General features: G+C 44.8%; 1 protein-coding gene across 2 annotated transcripts in view; it reads left to right on the top strand.

Moving 5' to 3' along the window:
* pcdh10a (protocadherin 10a) overlaps positions 1 to 13,434 on the top strand; it is a gene marked incomplete at both ends in the record, with an annotated part of 24,047 nt that extends 10,613 nt beyond the window's left edge. The window contains 2 exons of one of the 2 annotated variants that reach the window (XM_083655216.1): positions 9,533 to 9,693; positions 13,327 to 13,434. In XM_083655216.1, the coding sequence (XP_083511342.1) occupies positions 9,533 to 9,693; positions 13,327 to 13,380 (215 nt within the window). Of the gene's footprint in view, positions 1 to 9,532; positions 9,973 to 13,326 lie in introns of those variants that run through there. The other variant, XM_083655215.1, reaches the window with a different exon arrangement.
* Positions 13,435 to 14,016: the final 582 nt, after the last annotated feature.

Raw genomic sequence — 14,016 nt, forward strand, 5'->3', positions numbered from 1 at the left:
GGAAGTCTGCGTGGCGGCGGGTGGGGGGCTGGAAACGATCATTATCTCGACGTTTGTTTGGGAGAGAACAACAGCCGTGACAAATGGGACAATTAATCACCGTGGCAACGGTGTATTAGGTGGCTGATTATGAATTAGTAGCGGGTGGCGTGTTGCAGGTTCCCACGTCAGTGAGCTGTCGGAGGAATTTAACACACAGCATTTTGAAACGTCCCTCGATCTCCGGCCCTCGGCACTAACATCACCAGGGGCAGCTGTAGAGGGACCAGCTGCTAGATAACTTTATGCCAATAATATAACGCACTTCTCCACTATCAAATAACATGGAGTGCATATACACGCCAAATGTATAAATTGTGTGCAACGCTGGCCTGGCTGCTCTGTGATAGCGGGTGATAGTGTCCTCGACTTTCAACTTTTCATCACAAGAGAGCTGGTTCGCCTCCCAATGTAGGACCATTTTTAACCCTGACCCAAACCCACTTAACCCCTAACCCCAACCAAGTTGTTTCACCAAAGACGATGGGATTCAAGCAACTTCAACTCATTTCCTGTCATTTTGTCACGTGGGTTTTGCCCATGGTTTTTCATGGACACTCAGGAGACTTTCGGCAGGTCTGAGTAATTAAAAACTCACCGTGGGAGCTTAAAAAACAGTGTGCGGATTTTCTGAGTCCATGGTTGACCACGCCCATTTAGGAGACTTACTGCTACCATTTGTTAGAATTGGCGGCGCCTGCGGTGACCCATCTATAGTAATATAATATAATATAATATAATATAATATAATATAATATAATATAATATAATGGTTTCACTTGCCTAAAGCTAAAAGTTGCTTCCATTGGCTAACCCAAGAGGTTTTAGTTGCCTAAATCCAACAGAGGTGTTTTTGTGCCGGTCGAGTAGTTCTCCCCACTGCGGTTTCCACTGGGGGTCTCCACCGGTGCGTCGGCGATATAACCAGGAAGCCAGGGAGAGTCCCTTGGCTGCCCGAGAGACTCGCTCAGTGGTCTGGTGGTCTCTCCCCCGGCGAGAGAACCAGGGGGTCTGGGACGATTTAACGAGGAAGTGGTGGCCTGCCAGGGCTTTGACCGGGGGAAGAGGACCAGGGAGCCGGCGATGTGGCCCGGCGGGGGCGGGCCGGCACTGTGACGAGGAAATTGCTGTAAACTGCACATGAATTTGGACTTTTGCAATCTAAATGCTTGCATTTGGAAAGCGTAAATCTGTGGTATTTGAACGCAATACTGTAGGGTGATACCAAGTTGCAGCCTAAGGGGAAATCATCCTTCTGGAGATGGAGATGAGTGGATTAATCATAGATTTCATAGACTAGTATTGCTATCAGAATATTTGGATGTATATATATATATATATATATATACATACCAGTGTATTCACTGGTCCTACAAAACGGAGTGAAAATGGATGGAAATCACACCTCTGTGATTGCAATAAGAACATGTTTTCCTAATTACATGTTTGTGGTGCATCATGTGAATAGAATATAAATTATGCTTTCTCGATGAACTGAATAGCAAGTTAAGTCTTCCCAACATGGCCGTAGCTAGCTATGAGGACGGGGAGGTCCGGACCTCCCCTAATATTTCAGAGAAAAAAATAAAACAATCTGCATGGAAAAGCATGAAAAACACGGGATCTCTTTTATTTTTAAACGAAAGGCAGGTCAGGCAGGAAGTCATCTGACGCCGCGTCCATGGTAACTTGATTCTGAGAGAGCAGCAGCATGGTGGTGAGTGATGACTCTCTGTCTGCCTGGCGAGATAATTGAAGGTGAGCGAGCTGCGAGACAGTGAGCGAAGTGAACGACAGACAGTGAGTGACACTGACAGATTTTTTAGCAACAACCAAGAAAGTAAGTGTCTAGTCTGTCTCTTAAGTAATGTTACCTGTGTGACACGTTGGGATGCTACTGGCTAATCATGCATGATGCCAATTGCCAAGCTCCCGAAGTCAGGTATGCAGGTGGCTATATGCATGGTTTCAGTTTCATGACCCAATAAGTAACAAAAAGAGGTGGTGTAAAGTTAAAAACAACATAATATATTTTATTTTATTTTTCAATCGTTCCTATCAGGAATAAATAAATGTCCCTCTGTATGTTTTTTTTTATTATCGATGATGACTTTGTGTGTTGTGTACGGCTTGGGTTGTGTACCTGTGTTTGTAGGTGTCATTTTGATATGAATTTGGCTAAAACAGTTTGTGTTTGTTAGTTACAATTATGTTGACAGGAGAGCTGAGCAGGTGGTGACATGAAAGAGAATATACTGAATAATGACATCACAACAGTATAATCCTAATGTTGATTTAAAATGATATATTACTCTAAATATGGCTAAAAAAGGGGGAAAAAAACCCTCAAATTTTTTTCGGCAGCGCCCTGACGGGCGCCACCGAATCCGCCTCCCCTTGCTGGACCTCCCCTATTTCGGAACCCTGGCTACGGCCCTGCTTCCCAACCGTCAAGTAGACAAATAAAAGACATAAGCTGTCCTCTCTTGCCATACCAGTATGAATAAGCCTAGAATGAGCCGGAGTATCAAAGTCATTCCCTCAGACAAGGCCTTGCACTCTGTGATAGCCTATATTAACATACTGTATGGGTTTTGGTATATCTCAAGACAAGCACAGATGTCATGCAAGTGTGATCTGTGAACAGCTTTAGTCACATTGCTCACTCATATAATGCAGGACAACAAGACACAATCTACTTTCCTCTTTGACATATTTAGTCCGTCATACCGCAGAACCTATAGCGACAACATCAGCAGGGCTTATGGTGCAGTCAGCTGCTCTCACTGTTACATGATGACTGTATGTAGCATGTTCCATTCAAAAGACTGTACCACGTGACGAAAAGCATGTAAACAAGATATCAATAATCAGTGCCATATCCTTTGTTCTATAATGTATAATGGTACCATTGTTATTGCAAGCAGCCATCTTGAGTCTCCTTTTCAGCCTCTAGTTGCTCTGATGGCAAACGTGGAAAATGGAAGGTGGTCCTGAGAGACTCAGCTCTCGCTCTGTCTGTCATCACTGCATAGGAGCCACATTCATCTCTGTTGGCGCTGGGAGGTCTCTGGTTTACTCATCACTGTCCCACTGGCCAACTCATGTATAGCCCTATGGGAGCTATGCTACTCCCCTGCCTTTCTGAGTCGCTGTCCAAATATTGGCATTTTGTGTCTGTATTCTCTGTGGAGCAGTAGAGGACACAGTGAAAACCATGGTCTGGAGAGAAGACACCGTTTCCACGAGGAGGGTATTTCTGTTGGAAAAAGAAAGAGGGAAATGAGAGGAAGAAATGGACCAACAGAGGGCGTCTGGGTAGTGTAGAGGTAAGCACTCGCCTAACACCGTGGAGACCCGGAGGCAGTACTTCCGGCTTGACGTTCCTACAGACACAATAGGTGGGTGGGAAGCCGGTGGGGTGTGTGTCCTGGCTGCTGCATCAGTGCCTCCTCTGGTCGGTCGGGGTGCTTGTTCGGAGGGAGGGGAACTGGGGGGGCCGGGACTGCGTGAATCCTCCCACGCGCTACAACCTGTCGGTGAAACCCCTCGCTGTCAGGTGAAAAGAAGCGGCGGGTGACTGCACATGTATCGGAGGAAACGTGTACTAGTCTACAACTCAGGCAGAGGGGGTGGACCGACGGCTGGGACAGCAGGGGAAATTGGCCAAGTACAATTGGGCGAGAAAATGGGAGAAAAATCTGCAAAAACTTGATTAAAAAGAAGAAGAAGAAGAAAGAAAGAAATGGGCCAACAGAGATATTTAAATGAGAGAGAGAGCATAAGAGAGAGACAGAGAGGCACATAAAGAGAGGAGAGAGGGACTAATAGAGAGAGTGAGACAGACACATACAGAGAGGAGAGACAGAGAGAGCGAGACAGACAGACAGACAGACACAGACAGTTGAGAGAGCAGTGAGGGAGCAGCTGCAGACCTGAGCACAGGAGATATGGCCACAAAGTGAATTCCGACATGGGGCTGATGCTTTCTCCAGGATTTGGTTTCCTTCATTTCCATGCTCCCAGTTGCTGGGGGCATGTCAGGCAATATAATGAGTCAAGTCACACGGGCCTGGGGTTCCAGGAACAGGCACAGATGTCATCAAACAAGCAGTGGAGAGGAAATAAACAAGGAGAATAGAAGTGCTGATTGCTTATTAGCAAGTAGATGTGCGTGTGTTTGTGTTGTGTACCGTTGTTGCTGCCTCCGTGTGTGTGTGTGTGTGCGTGCGTGCGTGCGTGCATGCGTGCGTGCCTGTGCATGCCTTCGTGTGTGCGTGCGTGTGTGTGTGTGTGCGTGTGTGTGTGTTGCCTGATGAGGTCATGGTGAGAGATAGGCCTGCTAGCTGGCAGGGCCTGTCATTGTTTTGCTTGCCGTTTGCTCCTCTTGCCCGAGGAAGAAAAGGTGCTTGGATCAACAGCCGTCGGTGTCGTGTGCTCATGTGTGTCCCTCTTTTCTGTTAGCATGTGTGTTTATTTCCACATCTCTATGTCAGAGACTATTGTTCCGCGGGCACGTGTTGATGTTGGTGTGGCAGACATATCACAGTGTCATTTGGAAGCATCTGACAAGAGTTTCTCCAACCCTCATATACCCTGAGCACTGAGCAGTGACTGCTGTACACACTATTTACACAGCCATCTCCGCAGTACAATAACAACACGCCTTCATGCCTGCTTTAATAACAAATTGAGATATGGCCCGGCACGAACTGGTTCAGATTCTTGCAAACCAGAAATGATGTTCAATCCAAGATTCGCACGTTTGAAGCGCTCCCAAATGAGCATGTTTTTTTTTTCGATTTATTGCTGAGCCCTCCACACTCCAAGCATCTTATCTCTAGATTTGTATGTCTGTTTGACAACTGCAACACGGCCTCTACTGAGAGGATTAGAGAAGCGTGGCAGGGGGAACTTGGTATTGATTTATCTGACATTATATGGGAAAGGAGTCTGTCTGTGGTACAACTCTGCTCAGTTAACAGCAGACACCAGTTGACTTAATTTAAAGTCGCTCACCATCTTCACTACTCCAAGCATAAACTACACAAGATCTTCCTTTCTGTCTCACCACTGTGTGACAGGTGTCAGGTGCCAGAGGGCACACTATCTCATGCCTTCTGGTTCTGCCCTTCTTTAACGGGATTCTGGGCCAAAATATATGACTGGTTCTCTAAGGCCTACAAAATAACCCTACAGCCAGAGGCAGAACTCGCCATCTTCAGCTCCTCGGAGTCCTCTCCTCTTCCTTACAGCTGTGCAACAATCTCTGACACTGGGGACAACTGTCGCCAAAAGACTCATTCTGAAGGAATGGAAGTCATCCTCTTCACCTTCTTTTCAGGTGTGGCTGATGGACATGATCTATGTTATACAGATGGAGAGACTCAGGTCCCCAACTCGCTTGGAAGGTTCTCAACTATCTGGGACCCATACTGAATGACCAGTGACTGAGGTTAATAATGACCAGTGACTGAGGTTAAGGATGACCAGTGACTGAGGTTAAGAATGACCAGTGACTGACGTTAAGAAAGACCAGTGACTGAGGTTAAGAATGACCAGTGACTGAGGTTAATAATGACCAGTGACTGAGGTTAAGAATGACCAGTGACTGAGGTTAAGAATGACCAGTGACTGAGGTTAAGAATGACCAGTGACTGAGGTTAAGAATGACCAGTGACTGAGGTTAAGAATGACCAGTGACTGAGGTTAAGAATGACTAGTGACTGAGGTTAAGAATGACCAGTGACTGAGGTTAAGAATGACCAGTGACTGAGGTTAAGAATGACCAGTGACTGAGGTTAAGAATGACCAGTGACTGAGGTTAAGAATGACCAGTGACTGAGGTTAAGAATGACCAGTGACTGAGGTTAAGAATGACCAGTGACTGAGGTTAAGAATGACTAGTGACTGAGGTTAAGAATGACCAGTGACTGAGGTTAAGAATGACCAGTGACTGAGGTTAAGAATGACCAGTGACTGAGGTTAAGAATGACCAGTGACTGAGGTTAAGAATGACCAGTGACTGAGGTTAAGAATGACCAGTGACTGAGGTTAAGAATGACCAGTGACTGAGGATAAGAATGACCAGTGACTGAGGTTAAGAATGACCAGTGACTGAGGTTAAGAATGACCAGTGACTGAGGTTAAGAATGACCAGTGACTGAGGTTAAGAATGACCAGTGACTGAGGTTAAGAATGACCAGTGACTGAGGTTAAGAATGACCAGTGACTGAGGTTAAGAATGACCAGTGACTGAGGTTAAGAATGACCAGTGACTGAGGTTAAGAATGACCAGTGACTGAGGTTAAGAATGACCAGTGACTGAGGTTAAGAATGACCAGTGACTGAGGTTAAGAATGACCAGTGACTGAGGTTAAGAAAGACCAGTGACTGAGGTTAAGAATGACCAGTGACTGAGGTTAAGAATGACCAGTGACTGAGGTTAAGAATGACCAGTGACTGAGGTTAAGAATGACCAGTGACTGAGGTTAAGAATGACCAGTGACTGAGGTTAAGAATGACCAGTGACTGAGGTTAATAATGACCAGTGGCTGAGGTTAAGAATGACCAGTGACTGAGGTTAAGAATGACCGGTGACTGAGGTTAAGAATGACCAGTGACTGAGGTTAGGGGAGACGGCTGGTACTGTATCTCATGAACACATAAGCACCTTATGCAGCTGATAGCGCCACATTGCAATGTCGAATGTTGATGTATGTTTTCTTTCCCTTTTCTTTCCTTTCTTTTCCTGTGTCTGGGCCTGTTTGTCTTGTTCGTGTATCGTTTGTAGAAATTGAAAAAAAATAAACACACAAAAAAAACAGTGGTTTGCACCAATCAGTGTCCAGAGGCAGCTACAGGCAGCAAGAGCAAGCCCATGATAGTCAAGTCAAGTCAAGTCAAGTCAAGTCAAGTTTATTTGTATAGCACATTTCATACACAGAGGCAATTCAAAGTGCTTCACATAAAATGGTTGACAGGAAAATAAAAGAATAAAAGAAGAGAATAAAATGGACATTTAAAAGCATCACAACAAAACTTTAAAAAAGAGTATAAAAAGTGCATTAAGCAACAGGTGCAGCAGTTGCAAAAAGAGCTAAAAACTTATAGAGGACTCATTGGGTTTGCATAATAGAATAAATCAATTTATCTATATTGAGTCCCCCGACATCATGCCTATATAAGAAACATGACTACACATACATAAAATTCAGGTCTGGGTACGGTGTCCTCTTTTCCTCTATACTGCAGTTTGGATGCCAAGCATATGATAGAGGTGATAGACAGATGGTTCATCCAATCACCTGCCAGGTATTTTTTGAAAGTGCCTGAACTTTGAAACACGTGGAAGAACACACTCAGTATAGGCTACTGACTACTTGTGCCTGACCTAGCTTTATCTGCACTCTATTATGCTGTGTGTCTGTTTGTGTTGGTGTGTGTTAGTGTGTGTGTCTGCTCTTAGTAATAGCGGAACAGTGGTATTATCAGTAGAAGAGATTTTTTTTAAGCAGACCCTTTGATCTGAAGCCCTCAGCCTGAGGGAATTACAAATTACAGATTGTCCTATTTCTTTGTTTCTCTCCCTCCCTCTCCCTGTCTCTCTCTCCCTCCTTCTCTCTCCCAATGCATTGCATCCCTTTCCTCCTCTTACGCTCAAATGCCCATCTCCTCATGTCCTCCTTTGATCATGGCATTCCGGTGCACCCACATTATCCCGGCTTGGTTGGAAAACCGGGAAAACTGCAAATCCAATCTGCAGAAAACTGGAATGGCTGCAGGGTCTCATTATTATGATGACTCTGTTCATCTCTCTTGTTCCTGTCTTTCCCAGTTCTTTAATCTCCCTCATACCCTTCTTTTCCCCATCCTCCTCTCTTTATTCTCTCTAAGATAGTGTCATTAACATAACTGGTATCGCTTTCATGCTGGCTGGCTGTGTGTGTGCGTGTGTGCGTGTGTGTGTGTGTGTGTGTGTGTGTGTGTGTGTGTGCATGCGCGAGTGTGCGTGCGCGAGTGTGTGTGGGCGTGCATGGGTGTGTTATTCTATGATATTGTTTCAGATGGTAATTATATCTTTTTTATGTTCATGTTTTGTTTTTGGCAGTTGCTCAAGTGTCAATTGCACGGCTTGTCAGTTTGTATAGGGATGCTTGACTTAGTGCGATTAAGCAGTCTGTTTTGTTGGACATTTTCTTAAGATAATTGTCGTTTTTGTACGAGGGCGATGAAATAGGGATTTACATTGTGTCTATTGGTGTTTAAAAATCGATTGTAAGGCAGAGGATGTTGAGGTGGAGAGGGGGTGAAATGTTTTGCAACACCACCATCGCTTTGATTGCACATTTCATTTGGAATGAATGAGGTGGGGAGGAAAACAAACAATTCGCTTCATCAATGTTGGCCTTGTCTGTTTGATGAATAGCTTTTGCTGCTGTTTTTCTGCTTTTGACATTGGCAAATCATTTGTTAACTCGTGTTCTCTCTCCTGTTCTCTTTCTCCCATCATTTCCATCCATTCCCCCTCCCCTCAGTCCAAATATCCACACCGCCTCTCCTCTCACTCTCCCTCTCTTCATCTCACCGTAACTTCCTCCTTGCCATATCCCTTGTATCTCTGCATTCTTCACCTCCACATTCACACTTTCTCCGTGCCTCTCCCACACCGCTTACACTCCCTCTGATTCCTTCTAGCCCTCATTCTTCATGCGCTCTCTGTGGCTCGATGGTTAGCACTGTTGCCTCACGGCAAGAAGGTTCCCGGGTTCGAACCCGGCCCAGTCCATCCCAGGTCCTTTCTGTGTGGAGTTTGTGTGCTATTTGTGTGGGTTTCTGCCCGCCGCTCCGGTTTCCTCCCACTGTCAAAGACATGTATGTTAGGGTTAAGACTACAAGGGCCAGAATTCCATATCAAATAGAACGGCCGGAAGCGGTCATTTTGACGGCTAGATTCCAAACTCTATTGTCTCTCATGTTAAATTCCGAACAAATCGAAAATTCGATTTGTTCCCCCAGTTATTTTTTGTTTTAATTTTTTCCGAAATGTCTATGGAGAAATTAATGGGGAACTCACTTGCGGGGCAAGAAATGTCACATGCCTGTTCAGCTCTATATGACCGCCTATGGCCGAAATAGGTAAAAAATTAACATAATTTTCTTTGCCATTTGTGTATTTATATACAAATTATTTTAAGTGAAAATGCAGACACTTTCAGGAAAAGTGCGGTACTAGCAGCATTGCATTTTCTTTATATCAACAAAGTTATTACACATACTGTATACACAAAAAAAAAAGTTAAATTGACCGCCGTAGCCGTTCTACTGTTAATTCTCTCTCTCTCCCTGTCTCTTGTGTGCAAAGTGTTAATACTCCTGATTTAACATGGCGGTGTGCATGGACGCAGCGGCTTGTCTCTCCCTTCAGTGACAAAATGTCATTGTAACAACTGTTCAATGACAATGAAGCCTGATTGTTCTGCCTCTTCTCCAGGTGCCGATCTGTTTTCTAACTGCACGGAGGAGTGCAAGGCCCTGGGCCACTCGGACCGCTGCTGGATGCCCTCATTCGTGCCGTCCGATGGGCGCCAGGGGCCAGACTACCGCAGCAACCTGCACGTCCCGGGCATGGACGCCACTCTGCCCGACACTGAGGTACCCTCCGCCGACCAACTCACCACCACCTCGGCCGCCGCCTCCGCCAACAATAAGTCATTCTCCACCTTTGGCAAGGACGGCCAAAGGTCTCAGTCACACCACAGCCTTCACCATCACCCCCATCAGCAGCAACAGCCGCAGTACAGCTCCGGCACGCTAGAGAGGAAAGAGTATGATAGGGGGACCCTGCCGTACAAAGCCACCTTTCTCTGTGAGTATCAGTACGAAAGTTCCCTGGGACCCTACGACTTCAGTCTGGTCCAGTACAGATACTAGGAGGAGGGGACGCTGATTCTGCCTCTTGATTCTGATCTGGACTTATTCGAATTTGTTGTTAATCAACGTCTTGCTTTCTTCTATTTTTGAGGAAATATAACTTTGAGTTTGAAATTATGGCTTTATTCTTTAGCTTTCCTTTCTTTTTGTAAATGATAAATTGTTAAATGTTAAATGTAAATCATCTGCTTTGCTAACCCCCCCCCCAATACCCACTTAAAAATGATATAACCCTATCCTAACCCTATTTGTTGTCTATTATCATGTTTCTTCAGAAAATAATAAAAATACTATCTCTATTGGATTCAAAGAAAACTGCTGTGGCCAACTTTTCGTTATTTTTCCTTTTCTCTAAATTCCCCCTCTGAGAGCTCCGAATTTCCAGTCAATTAACCTTCTCATCTGATGCTCATAAGTAAAGGTCACATGTTAAGCGTCTATTATCATGTTCTGGCAAAACAACAGATCTCCAAGTTAGTGTTATTCATAGTTCTAAAAATGCTGCAAGGTCACAGAGGAAACTGCCAGAGCATTCAGGTTGGAGAAGACATCTCTGCTCTGCTTGTTCAACAATCACAAAGAGTTGCACTCTGCATGTTGACCTCCCTACTGACTCGCTCTGAAGGTCAAACACACCGCCCATGCATTTTCTTCTTCTTCACAAAGAAATGAGTCCTGTGTATTTATACCAGCTATGTGCGTCAATACTTGACATACTGTAAGAGGGAGATCAGCCTGGATGTCAAATAAGAAAAGTCATGCGCTGTTGTTTTGTGCAGCTCATGTAGTTTCCCATAAAAGCCTGAGGAGGATTCCTATTGGCAAAAATCACATTGCCACCATTGAAATAAGAACGTTTCCATCTTGCGTTCCTGATTTGAGAGCTGGATGTGAAGCGTTAGCGAGGGGCGGGGGGGGGGGGGGGGGGACACTTACTGTAGTGTGGTTGCTGCTTTCAATTGCTTTCCAGTTCGGGCCTCCAAGTTCCCACATTACATGAATATTCTATTACCTCTAAGAGTCCAGAATGGATTTGATATGTACGCATTCAATAGTGAAGTCATTTCCAGGCAAGTCACCGCCATGTTAACCAGCATCCTTCATGATACTGCACGCTGACTGTGGGCTTTCCCTCAGGTAAAGGAAGAGCACGATGACCTTCTTTCTGTTTGCAACTTACCGACAGTAGCACAGTCAAGCACTCTGTCTACTGCACATCAGGTCTGTGTGAGAGTCAGGCACTCTGTCTACTGCACATCAGGTCTGTGTGAGAGTCAAGCACTCTGTCTACTGCACATCAGGTCTGTGTGAGAGTCAAGCACTCTGTCTACTGCACATCAGGTCTGTGTGAGAGTCAAGCACTCTGTCTACTGCACATCAGGTCTGTGTGAGAGTCAAGCACTCTGTCTACTGCACATCAGGTCTGTGTGAGAGTACTCTGTCTACTGCACATCAGGTCTGTGTGAGAGTCAGGCACTCTGTCTACTGCACATCAGGTCTGTGTGAGAGTCAGGCACTCTGTCTACTGCACATCAGGTCTGTGTGAGAGTCAAGCACTCTGTCTACTGCACATCAGGTCTGTGTGATAGTCAGGCACTCTGTCTACTGCACATCAGGTCTGTGTGAGAGTCAGGCATTCTGTCTACTGCACATCAGGTCTGTGTGAGAGTCAGGCACTCTGTCTACTGCACATCAGGTCTGTGTGAGAGTACTCTGTCTACTGCACATCAGGTCTGTGTGGGAGTCAAGCACTCTGTCTACTGCACATCAGGTCTGTGTGAGAGTACTCTGTCTACTGCACATCAGGTCTGTGTGAGAGTACTCTGTCTACTGCACATCAGGTCTGTGTGAGAGTACTCTGTCTACTGCACATCAGGTCTGTGTGAGAGTCAAGTACTCTGTCTACTGCACATCAGGTCTGTGTGAGAGTCAGGCACTCTGTCTACTGCACATCAGGTCTGTGTGAGAGTCAAGCACTCTGTCTACTGCACATCAGGTCTGTGTGAGAGTCAAGCACTCTGTCTACTACACATCAGGTCTGTGTGAGAGTCAAGCACTCTGTCTACTGCACATCAGGTCTGTGTGAGAGTCAGGCACTCTGTCTACTGCACATCAGGTCTGTGTGAGAGTCAAGCACTCTGTCTACTGCACATCAGGTCTGTGTGAGAGTACTCTGTCTACTGCACATCAGGTCTGTGTGAGAGTCAGGCACTCTGTCTACTGCACATCAGGTCTGTGTGAGAGTACTCTGTCTACTGCACATCAGGTCTGTGTGAGAGTACTCTGTCTACTGCACATCAGGTCTGTGTGAGAGTACTCTGTCTACTGCACATCAGGTCTGTGTGAGAGTACTCTGTCTACTGCACATCAGGTCTGTGTGAGAGTACTCTGTCTACTGCACATCAGGTCTGTGTGAGAGTACTCTGTCTACTGCACATCAGGTCTGTGTGAGAGTACTCTGTCTACTGCACATCAGGTCTGTGTGAGAGTACTCTGTCTACTGCACATCAGGTCTGTGTGAGAGTACTCTGTCTACTGCACATCAGGTCTGTGTGGAATATAACTTACCTAGCAGAGTCTAGCACTCTCAGGTCTCAGGTCTGTGTGGAATATAACTTACCTATCAGAGTCTAGCACTCTGCATATTGCACATCAGGTCTGTGTGGAATATAATTGCTGTTTAGCCTTTAGGTGCTAGACACGGCTTTGCTCTAAATATAGCATGTATGTCTGCTCATCATCTCTGCCTTGCAGGGTCAGGGTAAATGCACTCCATATTCATTCATTCCAAAATGTAGATTTTGTTTAATTATTATTATTATTATTATTATTATTATTATTATTATTATTATTATTATTATTATTATTATTATTTTTTTTTTTTTATGTATTTATTTATTATTGTTATTATTATTGTTGTTATTATTATTATTATTATTATTATTATTATTATTATTATTATTATTATTATTATTATTATTATTTAAGAAGTCTTCCTTTTGCACAATCGGTTGAAATAATGTTGCATTGATAAAGGGCTTATAAATGTTTAATTATCCATTTATAGATAATTAATGAAGCAATTAGTGATCTGTGTATTTGCCATGCATGGGTTATTATGCAGGCACGGCATTTTGAACATCTATCTTTGCTGATGGATATGTTTAGCCCAAACCCCAAATTAGCTTTGCCATTATACTCTTAGAGTATATAAATAACTTGAGCTCAGCTCACTTCAGAGAGTCCTGTCTGGCATGTATCCTTCATGAGATAGTGTTTCAAGTAGTAGTCACTAGAAAGTCTCGAGGGGAAGAGTGTCATTTGTGTTAACCAGTGTGTTCTCTCTCCTTCCAGCCCGCAAAAGGATTTGCTAGCTCATTCCGCGTGGACCTGTCGGAGACCGCGTGAATTTCTGTGCTAGCCCCACCGACACTGATGCTATAGAGACAGCGAAATAAAACAAAAACAAACAGCAATGAGGACAACAGCAACAACTGTGTTAAACTTCATTATCTTGGGTGGCCGACTGTAACGGAACCTTGGTATTGGTAGCCAAGGGGGAAAGGGGAACTGAGTAGCTGTAAACCTCTAGATCTCTGAGGTGCAATCCAGGGCCTTATTTCTCTCAGCAGGACTGAGACCGGGGCCAAAACACCCAGCGATGTGAAGATGATGTCGTCAATAGAAAAAAAAAAAAAAAAAACAGAGGAGCTGACTGAAATGAACGGAGGACTACGAAACAAGTGGGACAAAGAGGGGCTGAATAACATTGTTGAATGAGGGGTTAGCAGGCGGGAGAATCCGTCCAGCCTCTATAGTGATCTGTGTGTGCCTGTTTACACGAGGAGAAAACTGAACTCATGTTTCTGTACAAAAACTACAACCGACGTCACACGGAACCCTTTAGCTACTTCTACAGTCACCACCAAGCCAACTGTACAGAGACTGTGTGGGGAAAGAGCTACAGCAAGAAGGAGAGTGAAAGTGAGAGAAAGAGAGGGAGAGAGGGAGGGAGGGAGAGAGAGAGCGACTGAGCGAAAGATA

The sequence above is a fragment of the Poromitra crassiceps genome, assembly GCF_964638095.1.
Source record: "Poromitra crassiceps genome assembly, chromosome: 19".
In the NCBI taxonomy this organism is placed as follows: domain Eukaryota; kingdom Metazoa; phylum Chordata; class Actinopteri; order Beryciformes; family Melamphaidae; genus Poromitra; species Poromitra crassiceps.